The sequence below is a fragment of the Leptidea sinapis genome, chromosome 14 (genome assembly GCF_905404315.1).
Source record: "Leptidea sinapis chromosome 14, ilLepSina1.1, whole genome shotgun sequence".
In the NCBI taxonomy this organism is placed as follows: domain Eukaryota; kingdom Metazoa; phylum Arthropoda; class Insecta; order Lepidoptera; family Pieridae; genus Leptidea; species Leptidea sinapis.
The window spans coordinates 1,170,563-1,197,331 of record NC_066278.1 but is presented as its reverse complement, the minus strand read 5'-3'; the positions used below and the strand labels follow the sequence as shown (position 1 = coordinate 1,197,331).

Sequence of the window (26,769 nt, the reverse complement as noted above, 5' to 3'; positions counted from 1 at the left end):
TGCTTTATATCGTTTTTTGTGAGAAAATCAAAAGAGAATATCAGGACATTCATTTATCAATACCACTGATTCGCAAAGATATACACGTTCTGAAGAATCGTAGAAGTGGTGTGGGAGGGAATGTGGAATAACGCATTTTCCCAAAGATGCTGCAAGACCTATCTCACTGACCTGTAGAAATACCAGTGGACAGGCTGTTCCATATGTTTGACAGCAAATTTTTTGTGCCTATTTGAAGCGCCACTCGCGAGCGTCCAGATAACTAATTTTGACGTATAATATAATAATAATAATATAATAAATTTATTTATTTCAGGCAGCATTGCCCATATATTGTTAGTATTAACTTATTCTAGGATTAGTAATATTACAAAGATTTATTTTTAGATTTAAGAATAATATTCCATTTTCTATTAATAAAATTATGTACATTATTTAAGACTCTTAATATACTATTTTCATTTTTATTAATTCTATCCCTAATTGAAAAAATCTTTTTCCTCAGAATAGCATAAAAATCATCTACTCTGTATAAGGCAAACATATGAGATGCACTACAAAAACGTGGTAATCCCAAGAACATCCTAAAAGCATTATTATATTGAACTCTAAAAATGTTCATAGTTTTACGTGTATACTTCACCCACAAGTTACTTGTATAAAAGGACTGACAGTAGGTGGTGAACAGTAGCTTTTTGACATTCCTACTGCACTTCTGAAATCTTCTAATTATCATGTTCGCCCTAACTGACAAATTTCTTCTCTCTCTCTCAATATCATCATCATCACTCAGAGTGCTGGTAACAAAATGGCCTAAATATTTAAATTGATTAACATTTACTAACTCTTTTCTATTGAGATATATTGGAGGGACGCAGTCAGGACCTCGCCCCGACCGAAACACTAAAACATTACTTTTTTTTTCATTATAAAGTAAACCATGGTTACTTGCATATTTTTGACAGATTCCCACCATCACTCTGAGTCCTCTGATTGAGGGACTGAGGAGAACCATGTCATCTGCGTAGCTCAGGTTATTAACATTAAATCCTCCTATATGACATCCAACATGAGTCTCACTCAGTTCATCAATCAAGTCATTAACATACAGATAATATAACATATAAATGGCTGCGAAGGAACGTACAATACTCTGAAGTTCGTTTTCGCTCTGAAGATCGTTTTCCGTGTTATTTATACTTCAAGAATAAAAGAAGAAGAAAGTAGACAATTTTTTTTGTACATAGTTTCCCACCATCTATGTTGTCAAATAGATTGCCATCACTAGTAATAGTACCGCAGACTCTCGTTACATGGCCAACAGCGCCGAAATGGCGAATATCAAACAGGCACAAAAGCAATTTGACAGCCGCCAGTCCAGTGGTGTATAGTAGAGGTCAGTGACCTAGATGCTATTTGCGCCCCTAAAACGTATGTGTAGTAACTTTAAGGCAAATCTTTAGAGCTAGAGATTTCAAGATAAATATTTTTTTTAATAGAAATAAGCATAGGTAAGAAATAATCATGGAAAAAATTAAAATATTATACATATACATAGTCTGGCCAAAAACACTGTTACAATTAAAAATAAAATAAATATCACATTTGAATTTGTAATCTGTCATTTCAAGAACTGTGTTGCAGCCAATGGAGACCTCTTCGAATTGGCTTTTTATATTTACGTATTAAACTAACACACTGAAAAAGTAAGAAATGTTATTTGCAATAGAAAATTTTTGGTTTTTCTTTGTTTCAGTATTTATGGCAGGACTAGGTATTTACATTTATCCAGAAAAAGGTACCTTATATTACTCTATATTATATTAATATTATTATTCTATATCATTTATATAAGTTTGAAACAGAATAACAAAATGTTCTCAACACAAAACAGAGTGAGCGACAGTGATAAATGTTCTCCAGACCGCTTGTCCTGTCGGTTCTAAACAAAACTGCGGTATGCCTCATCTAGTATCTGTATACAGACTCTCGGAATTTTGAATGATTGCCGACTCCGCGATCATCTCATCATCGCAAAAGGCAAAATCAAATTAACATCGAATAAACTACACAAAAAAAAAATTGAAAACAAAATTTTATGAACGATGCGGGACTCGAACCCACGACCTCTCGCGTTCCGTACGAGTGCTCTTCCATATGAGCTAACCGTTCGAGTGCCGTGTGTGACATCTACAGATAACCTTGATTGATAACCTGCTCAACCCTAGTATTTGAATATTAGGAAATTGACTTGAGATGTCGCTCTTGTAAATCTAAACAATTTGAGAGTTGAACAAAGCATACAGGATTATTATACGTCACTCGAAAGGTAAGCTCAGTTGGAAAAGCACTCGCACGGAACGCGAGAGGTCGTTGGGTTCAAGTCCCGCATCATTCATTAAATTTTTTTTTTCAAATTTAATTTGTGTATTAATCATAGAAGTGAAGCTGATCACTTTAAAAACATAACTAATTGTTTAGATCGAAGAAACTGCTAAACATATTGCAAAAAGCGTGGGTTGTATTTTAGGATATCTTCAAAATGACTCTATTTTTACAAATTTATGTATACCACATTTGTAGCTTATTGACAAGCACCCATAGTTTTGTTTTCAATAAAATACATTTTTGTTACATAATCACGCTATTCGTCAATTATACTTATTGAAAATTATATTCTACTGGTTGGTTTTCTTAGAAGAGGCGTTATTTTGCGGAAATCCATAATTATACAAATGTGTTGATTTTTCTTGAGTGTTCATTCCACCAATATTCGTCTTCAAACAATTCGACACCTGTTTCGCCTTTACACGAGACATCCTCAGGAGATGTTGACTTGCCAAACTCTGGCACGAGACTGGTGCCAGAGTATATATTTGTTTTTTTTTTAATAATATATACAAAACGTTAAAAATATTCTAAGCCCTATATCATAAATTGTAATAAATATAAAAACATTTAGTTTTCTTTATTGCTTTGTATACAATAGTAATACTTAGCATAGTATTACTATTTTCTGTGTCCATTGTTTCGTATAGGCACAAATTAAGAAAAGATTGTCATGTATAAAGTATAGGCGAGAACCTGTTATTGACATTTTGTTTTTTTTTTAACATTGTAGTTATACTTTAAATAATGGTTTTCCCTGGTTGAAAATAAAGTAAAAAAGTAAGACTAAATAAATAATGAGTAATTAATATTAATTTTATATAAAGTTCGATATGAAATCGTAGCTATAACAAACCTTCATCGACGTACTTCAGTACAAATTGTACATCCGGCCCCCATGCCGACGCCAACTCCAGGGGAGACTCCTGATCCCTCAGGACATGCACTGCAATACAAACAAAACTATTAAAATGATGTTAAATGAAATACTAGCCCTATGCCCGGGGCATAAAAAGAATAGGGAAGTCCCAGGCCCCAAGGGTGCCGTAAGAGGCGACTATGGGCATTTACCAGTGGGAGGCTCCTTTGCACAGGATGCCGGCTAGATTATGGGTACCACAACGACGCCTTTTTCTGCCGTGAAGCAATAATGTGTAAGTATTATTGTGTTTCGGTCTGAAGGGCGTCGTAGCTAGTGAAATTACTGGGCAAATGAGACTTGACAACTTATGTCTCAAGGTGGCGAGCGCAGTTGCAGTTCCGCTCAGAATTTTTGGGTTTTTCAGTAATCTTGAGCGGCACTGCACTGTAATGGGCAGGTCGTATCAATTAACAAAGCTGAACGTCTTGCGCGACTCGTCCCTTATATTCATAAAAAAATACCTGTAAGCACCTATTTAAGTCCAAATCCAATTAGTCAAATGTAGTCTTTGTAGAGAGGCATACAATAGTAGATTTTTTTATGGAAGAAAAACAAGCGCACGGGTCACCTAATGCTAAGTGTTAACTGCCGCCCACATTCCCTTACAACAGCGAATTCCTCTGGCGTTGCCGGCCATTTAAAAATGTGTACGCACTTTTTTTTGATGGTAGATATGGGGTATCGTCGTAATGAAACTACTAGGCAAACGAGACGCACATCTTATGTCTCTAGGTGACGAGCGCTATTGTATTGCCTATCAGAATTTTTGTATCTTTCAAGAATCCTGAAGGGCACTGCGTTGTAATGGACAAGGCGTATCAAATACCATCAATAGGACGTCCTGCTCATCTCACCCCTTAATTTCCGTACGTACTGAAAAAACCACACAACGAAGAAATAATGCCAGATTATTTCCAGAAAGTATCATTGGTTTACTCATATGGGGAGAATGTGTGAATCTACTTTACTATGTATAATACCTTTGTAGTGCAAATTGAAGTAAAAAAGATCGTGCGTGGAATCTTTACACAATCGAAGTAAAACTTGTTGATTCATTTGTTATTTTTGTTTTTGCTCGCAAACGCTGATGATATTACCTTATATTTTTTTTATGGAATAGGTGGACAAACGAGCGTACGGGTCACCTGTTGTTATGTGATCACCGCCGCCCACAATCTCTTGCAACACCAGAGGAATCACAGGAGCGTTGCCGGCCTTTAAGGAGGGTGTACGCGCTTTTTTTGAAGGTACCCATGTCGTCACCGCACAAGGAAGTTCATTCCACAGCTTTGTAGTACGTGGAAGAAAGCTCCTTGAAAACCGCACTGTGGAGGACCGCCACACATCCGGATGGTGAGGATGATATCCTAACTTGTGGCGTGTCGTGCGAAGGTGGAATTCGGCAGGAATCAGGTTAAAAAGCTCTTCGGAACACTCCCCGTGATAAGGTACTCCCCGGTAGAAGACACTATATTATGAGCAGCATTGTTTTAGCTAAAGAAGAAACAAGTGACATTTAACATGTTTAACTTAGAAATTTTGGTTTCAAAAATTTAAAAAAAATATGCGTTTTGTACGAGTCCGTACGTGGTTCTTGATTTTTTCTTTTATTTATTGATGAAAGAACGAATTGTTTTGGGACTCTTATCATTTTTATTAACTACTTACAATAATGTTCAATACAATATTAAAAAGGTAATTTGGGTACTAAATAAGTTTTATTTTATAATTTTATTTAAAGAGTGTTAGTATTATTACTAACACTAATTTATAGTATTTAATTATTTAAGTCATGAGTAAATGGAGGCCTGTGGGAGGGTCCTTTGCACAGGATGCCGGCTAGATTATGGGTGCCAAAACGGCGCCCGTTTCTGCCATGAAGCAGTTATTTGTAAGCATTACTGTGTTTCTGTCCGAAGGGCGCCGTAGCTAGTGAAATTACAGGGCAAATAAGACTTGATATCATATGTTTCAAGGTGACAAGCGCAGTTGTAGTGCCGCTCTGAATTATTGAGTGTTTCAAGAATTCTGAGCGGCACTGCACTGTAATGGGCAGGGCGTATCTATTACCATCTGATGAACGTCCTGCTCGTCTCAACCCTTATTTTCATAAAAGAAAAAAATTTATATTATAAAAAAATACAATAATTAAAAGACTCCTATAAAATACACTATAGTACGTCACATACACTCACAATAGTCTATAGATAGTTTCTGTTTCGAAATAGCGGAAACTGCCTCATACGACTGTAGAACGTGATTTCCATTAGAATAAAAAAGTGAGTTACTCCCAAGTCGCACCTCAAAAGTTTTCAAACTCCTGCTGAGTTTCTTATGCCCGTTCTCAGGTCTTCTCATAGATTTTGACTTTCTTTGACTTTGATTTCAAGAAGATATAATAAAAAAAGACGTGTGGCACTCGGGGACTGCCGCGGTAAAGCTATTGCATAGCATGTTTTATCAACTTATGCAATTATAATTATTTATTTATTTTATTTGTGCAGTATTTTTTTTTTGATAAAATTAATTTAAAAAAAAAGCAAACGGGAAGTGAGTAAAATTTAACTTAAATAAAAATGCTTGTCATAATAATAAAAAATAAAAACAAAAAATAAAGATATTAAAAAAAGTCAAGACGTACCCCAGGCTCGAACCTGAGACCTTCTGCACAAAAATCATACGTGATAACCGCTGTTCCACTGCAAAATATCTATATACATATAGTAAGTGTTAGGTTACTTTCGTTACGGAATTTCTGGATTCGGTCTCCACGCTCAAGGCCCGCGACAGAAGCTATGCAATAGCTTAAAACCTATTATTGATGTAATGGGTGGAGGTTCATCACCATCTAATGATACCCACGCTAGTCCTTTGATAACTCAGATCTGCCTAGCGGAACTCTCAAAGGCCGTTTTCAATAACATATCTATACTTAGTTTACCTTACTAAAGGTAGAAAAATCTATCCTTTTACGCTTACTTACATTTCAATAACCTATCGACATAACTATATAACATGACATAACAATGGATAGATAAGATCTTGTCATTAAACGGTGATAGCATATATCCGCAACTAGAGAAACGTTATTGAAAACGGCCGTAAGAAAACAGCGATACACTTGATTGTATGAAACGTGCTGTGATTGATAGATTGACAGATGACGGCTATAATGTAGGAAAAAACGGAGATAGCCGAAATCCACTATGTTTGAAGCAACTGTTCGCTTTCAAACTTAGCCGGATTATACTACGTTGCCATATTGCTATTACTTTTTCATACGTATTAATAATAAAAAAAAATTTTGAACTTGAAAGGGCGCAACGTGTTTTAATTAAAAATATGTACTTTAAGAAATGGCGACTCTATTCTGATAGTAACTTATTGACCGTTACAAAGTTGTATATAGTACATACGGTATTAAAAATACATAAAACTATTCCTAACAATAGTACTTTACTACATAAAAGAATGAAACACACTGTTGCTCATGTACCTCACATCAAAACAACGTTTGCAAGTGAAAAACGTGCGGCCTTACTGTATAATACAAATACAAATATTTTATTTTGTCTCAAAAGAAAAACGTATTATACAAAAAAAGCCATGTACATGCTACTACATACTCATAATACCTACTACACAACATTATACATCACAACCTTTAGATACAAACATTAAGAAGAAGCCTACATACTTATGTTTGGTAAGTGCATCTAGACAAGTAGGTACGAAGTTTTTTTGCTAGGACTTCTTAAAGAACCTAGGCACATACAGACAGTAGGTTTTATGTGAAGCAGACATAAAAGCTGGTGCCTTCCCAGAAAATTGATATTTTGCTGGAGTGGTAGGTATGTAGTCTACATTATGACAACAATCTACTAGTACATGGCTGAGCTCTAACTCCTAACTAAGTTTCCCTGTGTTTAGGATATTAGTACTGACTATTATAATGCACAAAATGAGTAGTAGTTTAATAATTTTGAGAGGATAAATAAATAAGTAATATAATATAGTATATAATTAATTTAAAGGTATGAGTAGTAATGAGTAAATATGTAGGTCGATATGTATACCACCAGATAATTATATACATACTAGTGAAGGTATATGATTGTATATTTCTTTATATGTATGGAATATAGATAGATATAATATTTTCTAAAAGAATATGTGCTTATTTGCTAATTAGTAACGTAAGGTATCTAAATTATATTTAAAACTAGGTAATATAGTTTTAAATTAAACAAGTTTAAATGTATCCTAAACCTATTGAAATATAAGTATTAATAAATAATATAGTATATTAATTATTTAGGTCAACTGATGTAATGTAAATGATACGTGTAATGTGATATTTAATTAAAGCAGAATTACTTTCGGTACATACCCAGACCATTCCGGCAGTTGGGTAGTTAGGTAGCTAACCTGTTTGTTACACTTAATTAAATAACAGTATGTCTACCAATTGATAATCAAACACACTACATTATTACCACAGTTTCTAATAAAAATGGTAATCATTGCACAAAATAAATTGTACTTCGCTGTTGTAGCAAAATTACATGTACCCTCAATAAAACAATAAGTGAGTTGATACCGACATGAATCAACACAGTATTAGCAGCTACTAGATGCGACAAGATGCAGTTTTATGTTGTAAATTATTAAAATATTTTTTTTTTCTTTTTTTTTTTAAGGTGGATTTTATTTTTTGATCCTAAAGTAGTTTTACTTACTAAGAAGAGTCATGTTATATTTTAAATGTATTACGTTATAATTTCTAACAATTCTTCAGTTTCTCTATAGTCTTTTGTTAGAAACCAGTTTTGAACTTCATGTTTGAGTTTATTTGTGGTCATTTCAAAAATGTTTAGATCTTTATTTATTTTATTATATAGAGAATTTGATAAGAAAGGGATTTGTTTACTAGTAAATTTTGTTTTGTTTGATGGTATTTGACAGACATTATGTCGGAGCCTTTTTTGCTTCATTTGTTCGCGTATTGTGTTATATGGGAGTTCATTATGTTGATATAGAAGCACATGTAAAATATACAACTGTCTCACGCTCATTAGCCTATTTTCACGATACAGCTGCTTTGTGGGATACTTATTAGGTGTGATTTCGGGACTCCTCCCCATACCGGTAGGCAATATATTAATAGCGATTGTACCAGGGACACATAAATTTTTTTATAAGTTCCGGATTTGCGACATGTCGTAAGCTTTTAAAAATATATATTAGTTTCCTAATTCTGTATCGATATGTATGTCCCATCTCAGGTGTCTGTCTAGATAGACTCCTAGGTATTTAATATGGTCAGCTTTTTGGATATTTGGACAGTTGCAATAGTCAGATCGACCAGGTAAATGTATACATGAATGTATTTTAATCTGATAGTCCTGATCAGGATTGTTTCTGGTTGAAATTGAGAAGGGGACATACTTCGTTTTATTTACATTTAGGGTCAATATGTTGCGCCTCAGCCAATTAGATACTTTGCATAACCCTCTTTCTGCTATTTCCTTAACGTCTGTCCATGTACTTCCTGAAAATATTAATGCAGTGTCGTCTGCATATGTTGAGATGACAGTGTTAGGTAATTGCATGTTACAGAGTTCGTTAATATCTTAGCTGCTATAGTGAAGAGCGTTGGCCTGAGTATGCTTCCTTGCGGAACTCCACAGTCAACATAGACCTCGTCACTTAGATATTGGTCAATTTTAACCGCTTGTTTGCGTTTTGTAAGGTACCTTTCATAAAGTTTAAGCTGAAAACCCCTTATACCGAGTTGCTCTAGTTTATGTAAAAGGTTGGGAGCAAAATGCCTTCGTGAGATCTAGGAAAACGCCCAAACACTTTTTACCTGTATCCAGGTTATTAACTAAATCATAGGTTATTTTTGTTACTGCGGTAAAAGTTGATTTTTTGGGCCGGAAACCAAACTGATTTTTCGATAACACGTTTTTACTCTCTAGGTATATCACCAATTTTTTGTTTATGATCTTTTCTATAATCTTGGTTAGTGCAAGAAGTAAAGAAATTGGGCGATAGTTCTAAGCACTATCTCTATCTCCACCTTTATAAATGGGACATATAATAGATTTTTTCAATGCAGTGGGGAAATGGGTTTGCAAATAGCAAATTTAGTATTTTTATAAAAGTCGTTTGGTATTCCGTCCCATCCTGGAGCGCTTTGAGATTTGAGTGAATTTATTGTGCTGATAATTTCGGATTCATTTACAAGAAAGAGAGCAAACGATGATTCAGGAGTTTTAGTAGATTTTTCACTGTCTTTTTTCACCATTAGTTCTGTTGAGAGACTAGCAGATATATCTGCTGCAAGTGAGGATCCTACTGTGGCGAAGTATTTGTTTACAATATTTACAGAATCGATTGGAGAAGATGATAAGCTTAATAGTTCCTTACATTCGTACTACTAGTTACCACTACCAATATTGCAAATTCGTTTTATATTATCCCACATATCTTTAGTTTTATGTACGGAATTATTTTGTAATTGCCTTTCGTATTTCCGTTTGGCTGCTTTGAGGATAGAGTTACACATGTTTCGATAAATTCTGTTAGTTTTTTGCAACTCAATATTATTAGGAGCTTTACGACACTTTTTATGCAGATTGTCTCGCTTCCTGATTGATCTTATTAGCCCTGGGGTTATCCAGGGCTTTATTTTTCTTTTAGCGCTTGTAACTTTCTTTACCACAGTATGTTGTTTGATTACATTTGATAAGTAGCTGAGAAACATATTCGTTGCTATATTAGCATCTGCAGAATCAGTAATGAAATTCCAGTCCGTGGTTAGTAGCTCTGCTAGTGCAGCTTCATAATTAATTCTTTTTACAGATTTATATTCAATATTATGTCTTATAATAGTTTTTGAGATGTTAAGTAGGACTGACGCATGATCCGTAATGTATGTCTTAATCACAGCCACAATATTGTCACATCGAGTTTTAAGCAAAATGTGATCTAAGCAGCTATTGTTTATGGTTGAAAACATAAGGTATGTCCTGGTAGAATAACATGGCTAGCAACTAGAGATAAAAATTCGTCCGATTGTCCTTTGGTAGTGATATTATCAGGACTGATACTTATATTGATGTCCCCTACAATAATTATATTGTTATACATTTTATGCTGTATCAATAATGCATCCAGTGATGAAATGAAATTGCTTGTATCTCTAAAAGCTGGCGGCCTATAGATACAGATTATGTATGTATCACCAGATGTAAGAGTCAGACAGTTCGCCTCAATGAGATTGGGCTCGCTTACTGAAAAAGACAATTCAGTTTTAACGTACGTCACTAGTCCGTCATTTTGGTTTAGTAGTCGTGATGTCTTGTACGATTTATATCCAGAAAGCACTGGGTTTGCCCTATCACTACAAAGCCAGCACTCTGTAAGTATGATGATATTAATACTTAACTTCATTCTTGTTAACAAAACATTTAGTTCATCAATATTCCTATATATGCTTCTAATATTTTGTGTCATTAGAGTCAGTGAGTCGTTCTTGCCTTGTGTGAAATACCGATTACACTCCTCTGCATTCTTAATAATAACGGCCTTGGATATTGACAAATGGTCAATGTCCAGGGCCAAGTCAACTACGTCTGAGGACATAATTAAGTTATATCAGCTGGCATTAAGACCTCTGCCATTGTGATACAGAGGATGCTGAGGAGACCGTGCTCGGTGCCATCTAAATGGCTGAACATCTTATCATTTTATGTGCCTACTATTATTATCAGTTGTTGTTTTATGCATCTTTCAACGAATTTCAGAGGTAGCATAAAAATAAATTATTAAATATGGATTTATTTGATTGATCATCAATTGGACCAGTTAGATTATTCTTCCATCGATCAAATACCAAGTATGCGTATATTTAAATTCCAAGATATCACCATATTTCTATTTAATAATACCAAAATATCCCTCTCGTGTAAAGTATGCACTTCTCTCTCTTTTAATTTTACCCATAATAATGATATTCACACAAGTAACCACTAAATAACAAAAACCGTATTGTACTATTTCCATATGCTTTCTAGTTTAAACGAACGTAGAAATTAACGCTCAACATTCAACAAAATCTTAAATAACTATCTGGAATGACGTTTGACAAGTGACAAGTGACATTTGACGTAAAATTTAACTAATATGACGCGTGATAGATTCATTACTCACTTAACCAATCAGAAGTTAATCAAGACATAATTTTCGCTTGTGTAAATGGTAAAAGATACTCATAACATGTAGCTTCCAATAAACGTTAATTAAGAAGTTACTCATCACAGCTTTACTTGGACATGGTGAATGAGGCCCAAAGTGTTCTTTCAAACTAACACACACACACCCACACACACACTCACCAATACATATAATCACACACACGTCCACATACATAAATACACACACCCACACACATACAGCACATTAAGTTTAGATTACAAATAAAACAATTTTTATTATGTTCTTATTGTTAGTAGTCTTTCTCTTTGTCTATTATATTTATGTTAACTTTTAGGTCATCTTGTTTATTATTACATTATATTATTATGTTTTTGCTATCGAAGAGCGGGGCCTCCTACTACAGGCAACTCTTTGCTTAAAAGGAGACCCCAACACTGATATTGTATATTTTGTATTTTGTTGTAATAAATATATATTTGTATTTGTATATATATATTTGTACTTATGTCAAATCTCACTAAACGTTTCATAACTAGCCCTTTATTACATAGTATTTACATTCTGTTTGACTTCCATAAAAATCATTTGACTGATAATTTGCTACGAAATATATAAAATTAATTTATGCTACATAGCTTAATATCAAACAAGGAAGAAAAACAAATTAACGAAAGAATGCCTTTAAAGAGAACATCGCGCCTTCATTACACTTGTCGAAATTATCAGCGCTCGTTCGTCGTCTAAATTGTAAAAGAAAATAAGTTGAGTTTCATCTTTAGCATTCCCAACTGGGCTCATTATTTCGACGGCCCTATTCACAAACAGAAGCTTTCGCTATTGTTTGAATAAGGCGATCAGTGAACACGATAAAAACCCACTTAATATGCCATCTCTACTTTACGACGACAACTGAGGGATTTTTTATTATAAGACTGGTTTTTATCTTATGACTGATTTACTTCTTCTTCTTGACTGAGCTCTTCTCGATGTATGTAAAGAGATAATGGGTTAGCTGCTACAAAGAAAACTGACTCATTAAGGGTTCCGTAGCATACAACGGAACAGTCAGGAGTCAGTTAGAGGCCCACGGGATGGGGAGTGGTGAGGCAGCCGCCCTTGGACATCCGCAAAATCATCAGATGCGTTGCTGGCCTGTAAGGTGGGAGAATGCTCTTTTCTTGATGGCCCATAAGTCATATCACAAAGTGGCTGTGCGAGGCAAGAATTTTCTTGCAACGCGCGGTTATGGAATGCGAGGCGTCAACGTGATGCGGGTGGTATTTTGCAATTTGACGTAATGTCCGGTGGTGCTTCTCTGAGTACCCCGTAATGAATGCGATCGAACATGCAGAGAGAACCCACATCTCTACGCATGACTTGATCGTCGATGATTCGAGCCACTCTTCGTTGTATGCGGTGCAAATGAACAGTACTCCATATGAGGTTAAATTTCCGCATTATATATTTGCAGAAGGTGACAAATCTCACATAGCTCGAGAAACCGTATTAACTCTACAGGACCTACATTTAGAAACCCTCCGACAGCCTCCTTACTCAGCAGACTTAGATCAACCGACTACCATTTTAGCGATTGGGACAACTTTTTCGTGGTGAAAGAATTCCTTCTCAAGAAGCAACGACTGACTGGAGCAAATTTTTTTATAAAGGTTTCTTTTTATTTATGATAGTTACCACTGTGAAGAAAATTTTCGAAACATAACCCCTAAAAAAGAAAATATGACATGGATGATCGTATAAAAGTCCGTAATATCTAAGTTTATCATGTTATCTAAGTTTTTAACCGACTTCAAACAGGTGGAGGTTATCAATTCGAACGGTATTTTTTTTATGTATGTACACCGATTACTCTGAGATCCGATTTACGTAATTCTTCTTTTGTTTGACGCGAAATAGATGCCATTTGGTCCCATAAAAATGTTACCTAGTTTGGCCCAGTAGTTTTCATTTTATGAACATTTATATGAAAATTTTCGTCTACCTGGCTATGACCTATAACTTAATTGTTTTCTATGTACGACTTTTTTTGGAGTTTTCATTCAGGTTGATTATATATTATTATTAACAGACACTACAACATAAAAAATAAAAAAAAAAACTACGGTATAACCAAGCCAAATGTAAAAAAATACTCGCCACGCGTGACTTTGAGCGATTAATATTTAGGGTAAAGGTTTGCATAAGAGGTGTATTAAATTAAATTTTTAGTTATTTGATACTTTTCAGTTTTTAAAATCGGTTTTTTTAATCGTAGTTTATTTTATAAATACTTTAAAATCTGCATTTTTCAAAATATAATTATAAATAATTAACTGTATAATGTTATTACCTATATATAATTAACTATATCATATAATAATCTTATATATAAAATTCTCATGTCACAATGTTCGTTCCCGTACTCCTCCGAAACGGCTTGACCGATTCTCATGAAATTTTGTGAGCATATTGAGTAGGTCTGAGAATCGGCCAACATCTATTTTTCATACCCATAAATGCTAAGGGTGGTCCACACGAAATTTTTTTTTGAATTTTTTTGACATTTTTTTAATTTGTTTGATTATGAGTCAGCATTAAAAAATACATACAACTTCAAATTTTCACCTATCTACGATCAACAGTTACTTTTGTATCGCGATTTTAATATCGGCAATACAACGGTTTGCTGGGTCAGCTAGTATATATATAACTTGCTGACCCGATAGACGTTCTTCCGGTCATGATAAAAAAAACTCTTGTGTGTGAAATCAAATTCGTTCTTAGCTGACTTCTACTCGGCGATAAGAATATTCTTACCAAATTTCATGTCTCTACGCCTTATGGTTTCAGAGATATCGTGATGAGTAAATACATAGGTGGAAATCTCTTGTATATATATATAGAACTAGCTGCCCCGACAGACGTTGTTCTGTTCATATTAAAAACAAAGTCTTGCGGATGGAATTTCGTAAAATCCGGAGACCTCTACTTGGTGAAAAGAATATTCCTTCCGAATTTCAAGTCTTAAGCTCTTATGGTTCCAGAGATATCGTGATGAGTGACTATATACGTGGAAATCTCTTATATATATATAAAGATTGTAAAATGATCAGGATTCTCACATTTATCGTAGCGTACTGAGAGTATTTAACTAACCTATTAAAAACATTCAAGTCTTATCGAAAGCGCCTTCATAAAAAATGAGAGCAATTATTAGCCTGCGCAAGCGCAATTTAGAAAATTATTTCAAAGGAACTTTACGACGCGGTGTTATAAAACAATTTTCTCGCTATTTATTATGCGAAACATGAGTGTATTATAATAATTGAACAGAAACAAAGGGGCTATTAAGTTTACGTACACACGATTTATTTTTTTCTTATAGGCTGGCAGGCCGATCCAGTTTTTGCTCAATTGGTTACTTAACTCAAGAAATGTTTTTTTTTTTTTAGTTTCGATACCAGATGGGAAACCCTTTTACGGAAAATCCTCTGTCCGTCCGACCATCTGTCTGTCAGCAGGTTCTTTATTATACTTTATTATATATATATGTATAATCTGAATCTCAGAATCGGCACCAACAGGGGATTTCGGGGACGATAAATCGATCTAGCTAGTTTTATCCGTGTTTTACTGAGAAACAGCTACAATAACATAAGTATACAAAGGTAAATTTCACCGTTATAAACATGACTATAATAGCTCAGATGGGACATTGGGTGATCCGGAAAGCAGAAGACCCCGGCAACCGATTCAAATGTAAACGGACTTTTGGTCCACCCTGTATTTTGCAAAGTTGTATCAATCTCGATGATTCTGTTGACATTCACTGTATGAGTTACAGATGTTAGACAACTACACACATGCATAATATATTTATTTATTTATTCATTTGGGCAACTAACAAATTACACTCTTTACATGCTTAAACTTAAAATATAATAATAAAATGGATAAGAGTTAATTCACTTATAAGCTACCACAGCATTCATAATTTTTACTACGCTTATAGGACAGTAGTTTTAACAATTTATAAACTAAAATCTAAAAATATTGTAATATATAATTTAAAATAAAAATAAGAAAACAAGGTTTCTAAGTCACATGTTTAAACTAAGTATTATCTTTTTATATTGAGCAAGCGGAATGAATAAATCAATGATCTGCGATTTGGCCAGTGAGTTGTATGACCTACAGAGCCTAGAAATAGTTGCGTTTTGACCCAGATTAGTCCTAGATTGTGGTACTACAAACAACGAATAGGCATTTTTTCTTATTAATTTTGGAGGAACGTTTTTTTTTGAATATGGATTGAAGAATAGTTTGGAGAATCTATTTTACCGCTAAAAATATTGTGTAAAAACAAAAGATCTAACACTATCCTTCTATCCGCCAGTGGCATCATACCGTTATGTTTTAGCCTTTTGTTATATATGTATATATATATAGTTTGAGGTAACATTTTTCAAGGCGTTGGTAGCGTAATAGGTAGAGCCGTTGACTCTTACCGCGGTGCCCCGTTTCGGTATCCTACGTACCAATGTGCTTTTACTTTTGGTATTAATATGTACGTTTATGTCAGGTATAATAATAATTCCTTTATTTCAGGCTACATGGCCCATAAAATAAATACCTTATAGTCTAACATACATATGATATATAACTTAAATCTACGTCACATTTTCGCGGCGATGTGAGGCGCGGGTTCGGTAGCTTCCGGCGATCGGCGACGTCCGCGATACTTGCGGAACACGACCCCCTTCGGCCACAGCTGCACGTCCAGGAAGGTTGAAATATGTTCTGTCGGGACGCGAACAACAAAAGAGTTGAAGTCTACTGCGTGACGCGTCACCAACTTTTCGACACCCAACCGGAACCTTGTCTTCTCCACCAAGTACTGAACAATGTCGGAGGCCTTGGTGGTGTGGTGAAAGCGAGAGACTAAGATATACGTCGCTGGGATTACGGGACGCAGGAGCTGGTTCTGTCCTATCGGTGCTATGATGTCAGCAAGGCTCTTATGATTTTTCTGTCATAACAAGAGAGTATAGGCCGCTGTGGTTACATACCATCAGGTGACCCGTCATAACCATAATGTTAACACCAGGAATAGACATAAACTTATAATGCCTACTATTTGGCTAAGTCGAGTTAGTAAATCTTTAGTGGGGCGATGTACATGCTTTTACAACAAGATCCCAGAAAATATTTAAAACAAAGGTATTACGAAATTTCAAAAGATTTGTTAAATAAACGTTTGTGTGGTAAAGGTGGTGAAGGAGCGACCGCCCTCAGGCTATTAAATAATAATTTTAATTGTAGAATGTTAGTTTGTAACCATATTTTTTATGAAAAAAAACCCCGCTGAGTTTGTTGCGCCCGTTCCACTTAAATCTGAGTCATACTTTTTGGAATGGGTGGTAGTTTTTGACTTTCAATAAGTGAAATCATATCATATTTTCCTTTATAGTTGCCTTATCATTACTTTGTTATGTATTCGTGCTACACAACAGTTATGACAAATCTTACCCGATTCGCAAATACAGAGCTCATTATACCAAATTACAGTTGTTACCTTGCAATTTCCTATTGCATGTGTTCTGATGTAAAGTTAATGTGGTCGGGAACATTGGCTTTACCCCTTTCACAAACTCGGTAACGAGATCGAAATCTTTCATGTTAATGAATTTCCTTCGTTTTGACGCGGTAACTGATTATTTACAATATAATTGCGGTTGTTTTATTGAATAATTATTCTTAGAAATGACTTTATCGTATTTATTACTTGAATTTAATACTGTGTGAAGTTCAAAGAAGGCAAATAATTAATGAAAAATATATACTCTGTAAATAGAAATAGTAAAGCTTGCTCTCAACAACTGTTAATAAAAGCAGCCCTTTTTAAGGTTCCGTAGCCAAATGGCTAAAAACGGAACCCTTATAGATTCGCCATGTCTGCCTGTCTGACCGTCCGTATGTCCCAGCCACTTTTTTAATATCTTTTGTTTCTAAACTGAATAGTTTGCGCGAAAGACACTTCCAAAGTTGTGAAATGTGTGTCCCCACCCCCCTTTAACTCCTAAAATAAAAGAATGATAAAACTAAAATATATGATGTACATTACCATGCAAACTTCCACCGAAAATTGGTTTGAAACAGCTAGATCTCGTTCGTAAGTAGTTTATTTTCAATATGTCATAAATCATAAACCGCAATTCACCTTTATCAATAACTACTCGTAAATTGAAAAAATACACTATTATTAAAACATCCATCAAAGTTTTCAAAGATGTGTGTCAAGTTGATGTTTCATTTTTCGAAAAGTTTTGCATAAATACATGCATATTTTTTTTACTCACAACGCTCATAATTTATAAGGATTATTACAATATTTAATATGAGGCTGGTATTTCCTGGTTTAAATTGATTAAAATTGAAAACGAAAGCAATATTTATAATTATGGCGATACAATAAGACTGTTACAACGTATATATAACATAAAATTAAAATCAGTAATATCATAAAATATAAATCAATCCATAAGTTAATTAAGTTATCTCTATATGGAGCATGAGCATGTTAAAATTCTGTTTGAGATTTCCTTCGCGATGGCAAATGAAAATGAAATTTCGGACATATCTTTCCCACGGGTTGCCTTCGTAGGGGCGCAATTACATCAACTCAAGTTTTTGTACAGAATCAAGTTGGACGCGCGAGTATTGACTCCTCCGCGGCAACTGTAGCCATTACGTGATATTTTTAAATTAAATAAAACATAGACGTCTTAGATGTGACACGCGTGTGAGATTCGACAGCAGTTACTAAGCACACTTCACTTACGTTCTGTTACTTAGACAAATATATAACTTATTTTTACACATTTGTCAATTTACATTTACGATTTTTTTTATGTTTTTCAAGCAACTAGAAGTAAGGTACTGCGAGTGAGATTATTTGTAGCGAAGCAAAGATACATAGTTGTACGTTTTGGCTAAACTTTATCGAAATGCTAGAAATAAAAATATAATCAGCAGAATGCTATTCGATGTAGTACTAATAAAGCTTAATTCAAAGCTGGTTTATATAGCCTTACTAGTCTAACATAGGTTTATTAAGGTAATGTCTTGATAAAATTGTATTCCTATCCATTGGAAGGAGCAGTCTTCTTTAAATTCAAATTCAAATAATTTTATTTAAAATAGGATATAAAATCAATTATTGAAAGTCAAAAACTACCACCCATTCCAAAAGGAAAACACCTCCTCACACGTGAGAAAAACTGAACGGGCTTCTTTTTTTTTATAAAAAAAATGGTTACAATGTAAAATCATACAGTAAAATGTATTATTTAAGAGGTTGTGGGTGGTCGCTCTATTCCCAATCAGTGGTATCATTAAGAAACTCATTTATGATAAAGTAATCTTTCCCACACAAACGTTTTTTAACAATTATTTTGAATTTCGGAAAACATTTGATTTGAATATTATCTGGGATTTTGTTGTAAAAGATTTATGCTTTTACAACAAGAGGCAATATCCCACAAAAGACTTACTAACTCGACTTAGGCTTAACCGAGTAGTAGGCATTTTAAGTTTATGTTTGTTCCTGGTTCCAATTTCACTTATGTGCCTATGAAGATACGTAACATTATCAAGAATTTAGCACAGGTTCTGCGAATTTACAAGGCAAGTCCTTTAGCTCATATTAACTAAAAAACAATATGAATTTTTGAAAGTACAGAAAATAAAAGCTGGTAGCGGTTTAAAGCTAATAGCAGTGGAACTAGTGTTCGACCAGGGCAGTACCACCAACCGTTTAAGTTCCAGCCTAAAGGTCGTTTTTTTTTATGAAAATAAGGGACGAGATGGGCAGGATGTTTAGTTGATGGTAATTGATACGCCCTGCCCATTACAATGTAGTGCCGCTCATGATTTTTGAAAAACCACAAATTCTGAGCGGCACTACAACTGCGCCTTGTCACCTTGAGGCATAAGATGTCAAGTCTCATTTGCCCAGTAATTTCACTAGCTACGGCGCCCTTCAGACCGAAACACAGTAATGCTTACACATTACTGTTTCACGGCAGAAATAGGCGCCTCTGTGGTACCCATAATCTAGCCGGTATTATTCATTAAACAAAAATGCCGTCTAAAAATGGTTAATCCTTGGTATACTTCAGATCTAAGTGCAACTATGCATTAGGCATGCATGCATGTTGTTTGGCTATACGAGTTAATGGCAAGGCTTAAACTGAATAGCAGTTCATAAACAGTTGATTCCATTACCTCCATGATGAGGATGCACGCTTATCAGAAGACAGGGCTCGTCTCCCGGCTCCCGACAACACTCCAGCACATCTCTGCTGGTGGTCTGTGGAGTGACAGGCACTGCGGTAGGAGACCAGCCTGCGCCACTTTCGCACCAAACTCTCACTATAATCTGGAAAGTAAAACGGAGTAATAAGTGAATTTGCTGTCATAACCATAATGTTAGCACCAGGAGCAGACATAAACTTGTAATACCTACTACTCAGCTAAGTCTAGTTAGTAAGTCTTTTGTGGGGCGATATATATGCTTTTACAACAAGATCCCAGAAAATGTTCAAAACAAAAGTATTACGTTATTCAAAAGAATTGTTATAAAACGTTTGTGTGGTAAAAAGTTACTAAAATGACTTTCTTAATGATACTACAGATTGGGAATGGAGCGTCCGCCCTCAGGCTATTTAATAATAAGTTTAATTGTTGAATATTACTTTGTAAACATATTTTTTGATGAAAAAAAAGCCCGCTGAATTTGTTGCGCCCATTCTTCTCAGGTCTGAGGCATTCGTTTTGGAATGGGTGGTAGTTTTTGACTTTCAATAAGTGATGTCACATCCTATTTTGAATACACAAATTTGAATATGAAAATTGGACACATTAAAAGCTTATAATAAACTTCATAAGAGAGTTCAGCAAGAAAGGCTTGCAACGTGAAAAAAGTTTAATTGCTTTAAATTGCCCCCTATCCCTTTTTCGTGTGCTTATTAAAATGTAATATTTTAGCTATTATAGTAGCTATACATCGGTCAGCCACCGATCGGCAACAGTTGCATCTAGTTTTTTTTTTTATGAAAATAAGGGACGAAACGAGCAGGACGTTCATTTGATGGTAATTGATACGCCCTGCCCATTACAATGCAGTGCCGCTCAGGATTCTTGAAAAACCCAAAAATTCTGAGCAGCACTACAATTGCGCTCGTCACCTTGAGACGTAAGATGTTAAGTCTCATTTGCCCAGTAATTTCACTAGCTACGGCGCCCTTCAGACCTAAACACAGTAATGTTTACAGATTACTGCCTCACGGCAGAAATAGGCGCCGTTGTGGTACCCATAATCTAGCCGGCATCCTGTGTGCTATGTGCCTAATACATACAGAATATTATCAAGAATATATGGAGATTTGACAAGCAATACTTAATATGATATTTTCTTAAAATTTTTCTCTTAATAATTCTCTTATGCCTAAGTTATAAATAGTATTAATAGCCCTAACTAATATGGTCTGCTCTGCCGTATATAAAAACCATACATAACTTTACATATTTTCCTGGAAGCAATATTATGAATTCCACAATTACTGGGAAATTTCTAAGATACTGCATGCCAGTTATAAAAGATAAAATAATATTTTTCGAGAAAGATTTTAATCATCTCCTCAGTGCTATCAAGTGTAAAGAAAGACAATTCAAAGAGAAATTGAAACCTTACAATCTTTCCCTCTACGAAAAGGTTTTTGAATTTCCTCTGTGTGGATTCACGTTAAAGAAATAAAAGTACTTGTAATTCCTTTTCTGTTTCTTTTTTAAACTTACAAAGCACCTATTATATATTTCATCCTCTCAGATGAATAGAACATCACAAATTTGACTACTTATCGATACGGCTTTACTCACGATTTATCGGTGTGGGTACCGACTAGTATCGAACCATTCGAAGGTCCGTAACAAATTGTGTAGATTTACAAGAGCGACATCTCAAGTCAATTTCCTTATATGCAAATATTGGGGTTGAGTTGATCGGAGCAGTAGATTTTACACCGAGGGAATAAACGACTGTCAAATCTAATGTATGAGCGTAGAAAAAAAAACGTATTGAATCTAGACCGTAGTGAAAGACTCTAATGTAAATTTTAAGTTTTCAGGAGTTATGTAGAGTCAGCAAGACTAAAACGCTTATCGAAGGCATAAACCTATATTACTTAAAACGTGTCATAATCCTATTGAACGTTCGATAAAATTATTAATTTTCAATCTTTTGTTGAGCCTCAAAAAGCATTGTTTTAATATATTTATTAAGGTTTTTAGGGTTCCGTAGCCAAATGGCAAAAAACGGAACCCTTATAGATTCATCATGTCTGTCTGTTCGTCCATATGCCACAGCCACTTTTTTCCGAGACTATAAGAACTATACCTACTGTTTCAACTTGATAAGTAAGATGTATTCTGTGAACCGTATTAGGATTTTCACATAAAAATAGAAAAAAAAACAAAAAATTTTGGGGGTTACCCATACTTAGAACTGTTTCTAATATATTTTTTTTCTAAACTAAATAGTATGCGCAAAATACACTTCCAAAGTGGTAAAATTTGTGTATCTTCTAAAATACGAGAATGATAAAACTAGAGTAATTTATGATGTACATTACTGTGCAAACTCCCATCGAAAAATGATTTGAACGAGATCTAGTAAGTAGTTTTTTTAATTAAAAATAAATATTATAAAAACATCGATCAAAGTTACAACTTTTATATTATGTTACTTGCTACTACGGAACCAACTTACACTTGGCCGCTTTTTTCTCTTAAGATAACTCACAATGGCAAAAAGTTTTCAAACAGGTAAAAAAAAATGTAAACAGAGCAAAGAATTTCAAATTTACACGAGAAATTGTTTGTGTAATGATGGGGTCAAATGGGAGTATTATCGCAAATTAAAATAATTAATCAATTAATCCATGGAATAGAACCTCATAACGCGTTCTGAGGTTCTATTCCTTGGATTCTTATGGTTCGATTGCATTCAAGAACCAATTTTCACCGCTGCGATTATAATTTTTTGTTACACGTTAAGCCTGTGATACCGGCTTAATTTTATAAACTGACTTGCATTGTAAATTAAATGTCAAATTTGAAACATGACGTCGGCCATTTTTTGCAATCGTTGGCTATAAAACAGGATCAATCAATCAATGATATCCTCACCACCTGAAAGTGTGGCATTCCTCGACAGTGCGGTGTTAAAGGAACTCTCTACCACGTATTACCAAAGTTTGGAATGAATTTGCTTGGTCGTTGTGCGCTCGATACACCTCCTCCATAAATAAAAAAAATTCTTAGTAGATATTTCGTAGTTTTACAAAACTATCACAAAAAAAGTTAAACATTACCTTTCTATCTCTTTTACCTAAAAATAAACGCAATTAAGTCACGGCTATACCACTTCAGTCTATTTAATAATAAAAAAAATATTTGAAATTTATAAAAAGTACCAAGAAGGCATTAGCTTAACCTTAGTTATTACATTGCTTATTGGTAATGGCCTAAAGGGCACAAGGAATAGTTACTTTAATAATATCTGTGGGCAACTCAAGTTACGAAGCAGCCTGAGGTCATCTGTAACAGTTTAACGACTTAACGACTGACTATCAATTAAATGTCCCAGGTATAACTTAACCTCCGGTACACTTGTAATGGTTACCTCAAGACTAACTTGTTCATCTATCTCAATTCTAACTGCCATCTGTTTTAAGTTGCAATGTTCAAGATGGAGTTATGGAGATACTGATGAAAATTAACAATATGGGATCGACCGGTATTCGAGAAAATAAAGTAAGGCACCACCTCCACGAGAGAGTACACCACGGCAAGTCCGTCACTAATGAGACGTAAACTCCACAGTGCGGTTTTCAAGGAGCTTTCTTCCACGTACTACAAAGCTGTGGAATGAACTTCCTTGTGCGGTGTTTCCGGGACGATACGACATGGGTACCTTCAAAAAAAGCGCGTACACCTTCCTTAAAGGCCGGCAACGCTCCTGTGATTCCTCTGGTGTTGCAAGAAATTGTGGGCGGCGGTGATCACTTAAAAGAAGGTGACCCGTATGCTCGTTTATCCTCCTACTCCATAAAAAAAAAGTTTGTGTCAAAGTAGCAGCCGCAATCTCGTGTGTCGCTGAGATTTTGTTTTTCAGTAATTCTGAGCTTCATTGCATAATGCAGAGCGTTTCATGTACTCGAGTCACTCCTTTTTCACAAAAATGAAGTTTTGTGACTCAAGGATAAGACACCCTGCACCAAATCATGACCAACTGAAAAATATGACCACGTTGAACTTTTTCGACCACCTGTTAAGCTTCTTTTAGGCTATGATGATAAAGTGTGCATATACATGGCAAAAATAGCCATGAACTTATATGATTGTGTACTTTATCATTTTGCCTGATGGCGTGCTCTTAAATTGTGCATATTTATCAGTGAACAGGAGATTTCTGTACTTTTCACCCGCATCAGAACAGCAAGCATTTTGATCAAGCCACTGGTGAGTCAAAAGAGTAAAATATCTAACTTGTTTAAAATGATGAGGAATAATATCGTATTTGTGTAAACAGCTTTTACATAACCATTGCCAATTTTTTAAAGTATTAAAATGGATTTCGTATTTTTAAGAAATAGACATATGCCATCGCGGATTTTTCTATAGTCCTATACTCGTATAAGATACACAATTCAACTATACACTATTTTGTTATATCTCAAAGGGTTGAGACGTTTTCGTTGTAATCTCCGAGACGGCTTATATTTTCCGACACCTCTAACAAATATCGTTAATGTATACAAATATTTATAACACAAACTTAACAAATTATATACTAAAACCTCCCTCGAGAACCACGTTATCCATGGCAATGAAAACACCAGGAAAATCGGTGCAGTAGTTTTTGACTTTATCGTGAACAGACAGACAGACACGGCGGAGGACTTTGTTTTATAATATGTAGTTAGGTTCCTTGAAAAATTATCTTAGTGATGGCAACAATCGCATCAATAGTAGATTGTTAACCGAGGGTCGGAAGAATCAATTCCCGAGGTATTTAGACGCCCGAGCGCAGCAAGGACGGCTATAGTCGGAGTAGGAATTGATTCTTTTACCCGTGTTAAACACTCGAGTTAAAATACTTTTCATTTCGAATATGAGGAAAATAAAACTAGTTGTTTATCTAAACTATTTATTAATAATATATAATATTAGTAGTACCTATTTAAAATTAATTGTCAAATTAGGACAATTTATGTGGACTTTTTAATTTTAAATTCCGCTCAAAGAAGTTTGCGCTAAGTTCACACTGGCTGTTTAGAAAGTCACATGGCCTCAGTATTTTTTTTTTAGTTACATAAAACTTTACAGCTGACAGCAGTTCTCTTTTTAAAATTCATTCCGGCCCTTAGGTGGGAAGTAATTTGTATGAGTTTTTTCCTCTCTATGTAGGAAAGCAGTATTTTCTACCCAATAATCAGATCAAAACAACAAAACTTTCCGAGTATGAGAAATGAAAAATCAATTGCGTAATTGAGGGCAGAAACATACAGGCAGATAACAGAAAGTCTTTGGCTTATACAAGAAAAAAACAAGCAACAACAAAAGAAAAGACAAGCATTTTCATTAGAGTTTTCCACTACTCACAGTACGCAACGATAAATCTGAGTAATATAATGCTGTTTGAATCGTTGGTTAGAATGTTAAAATTTATATAAATGCTATTCTCAGTAAAATTCGCTTAGTAAACTTTTAAATCTATTCAAACGCCATTTCGCAATATAATTTGGAAGGTCAGTGTAAAACTTCAACTTTACCCATGTAAATATATGAATGTTACCTTGTATTAACTTAGTTTCGAATTCATTAGCAACTACATTTAAACATCTTTTTTAATTTGCAGTCCAAACAAAATGAACTGCACTAATTGGACAGCATAATACAACGTAGCAAAGAGTATAAAGTCACCGAAGAAAAAACTTTGCTTTCACTTTTTTATCTGTATCTGAAATGAATGTTTCCCGCGTTTTTATTGAATCCTTTTCAGATCTATCTGCTTTTGATGTTAGTTCTTGTCTATACATTTAAATAAAATGTAGGTTTCAAATTGCTCTTCCAAAACATATTGTAGAGTAGATTTTGATAAGATATTTTAGTTGGATACTTCGTATCGCGCAATTACCTACATAGATTCGTAACCAAGCACATAGCACATTGCACACAAAAAAAAAAGTGCTGGGACAGTTTCTTGCGCCGCTTGTTTCCGAAGCGGTAGTAGTATCTAGTAGTATACGAAATGACATCAAAAAGAAATCTAAAGGAATCAATTTTGAGAAAACAAATGCCTTTTTTTATGCCTTTTTATTAAAGGTCTGCATTTAAGCCAAAGCAAATTTCGAATAGAATTATTTCTATTTATTGCTCAGAATTCAACAAATAAATACAAATAAATAAAAATTAATAAAAAATAAGGAATATAAATTCAAATTCGTAATACGAGCGCGCTGTGGATTGAAAGAGGATGTTGTGACAAGGACTGAAAAAGGAATGCTGAAATGGTTTGGACTCGTGGAGCGAATGAGTGAAGAAAGAATGACGCATCAAATATATAAGGCAAGTGTGTGTGGGAAAGTCGGTCGCGGGAGACCTCGTAGAACATCGTCGACCAAATTAGGGACGTTTTGAGAAAAGGAGAGGTCCGAAGCACCCGCAACCGGAGAGTATGTATGATAAGAGTAATGAATGTAGAGGAAGCGCGTGAGGTTTGTAAGGATACGGGAACAAGGCGTGAGTGTATGTATGTATGCATAAATTCAAATCCTTTCTTTTGGATTGCTTCCGTAGTTACAGTCATTTGTGCTCAATCCTTGAGTATATTCTAGGTAAGTGTGTTCCAGTGATCGTGGTTTTCAGCGATCAACGTTATATAAATCTGTCATTATAAATATAAATAATATAGCTTAGATAATTTATACGTCTAGATAGACTGTGACCACGTTGAAAGAAATAGCGGTGAACTGTTAGCCTCTATTGTTTTCACTAAAACAAAGTGGAGGTAGACATATCGCTAGTGTAAGACGAATCTTGTCATGCAAACTAAAGTAATAAACCTGGCCTTTTGGCATGCGTTGACTAACAGCAAGAAGCTCTATGTAGACGTT

General features: G+C 34.7%; 1 protein-coding gene across 1 annotated transcript in view; it reads right to left on the bottom strand.

Moving 5' to 3' along the window:
* Positions 1 to 26,769, bottom strand: part of LOC126968057 (apoptosis-stimulating of p53 protein 2) — a 395,431-nt gene that overhangs the window by 279,383 nt on the left and 89,279 nt on the right. The window contains exons 3-4 of the mRNA XM_050812856.1: positions 19,817 to 19,970; positions 3,245 to 3,334 (exon numbers count right to left, since the gene is read on the bottom strand). Of these exons, the coding sequence (XP_050668813.1) occupies positions 3,245 to 3,334; positions 19,817 to 19,970 (244 nt within the window). The remainder of the gene's footprint in view (positions 1 to 3,244; positions 3,335 to 19,816; positions 19,971 to 26,769) is intronic.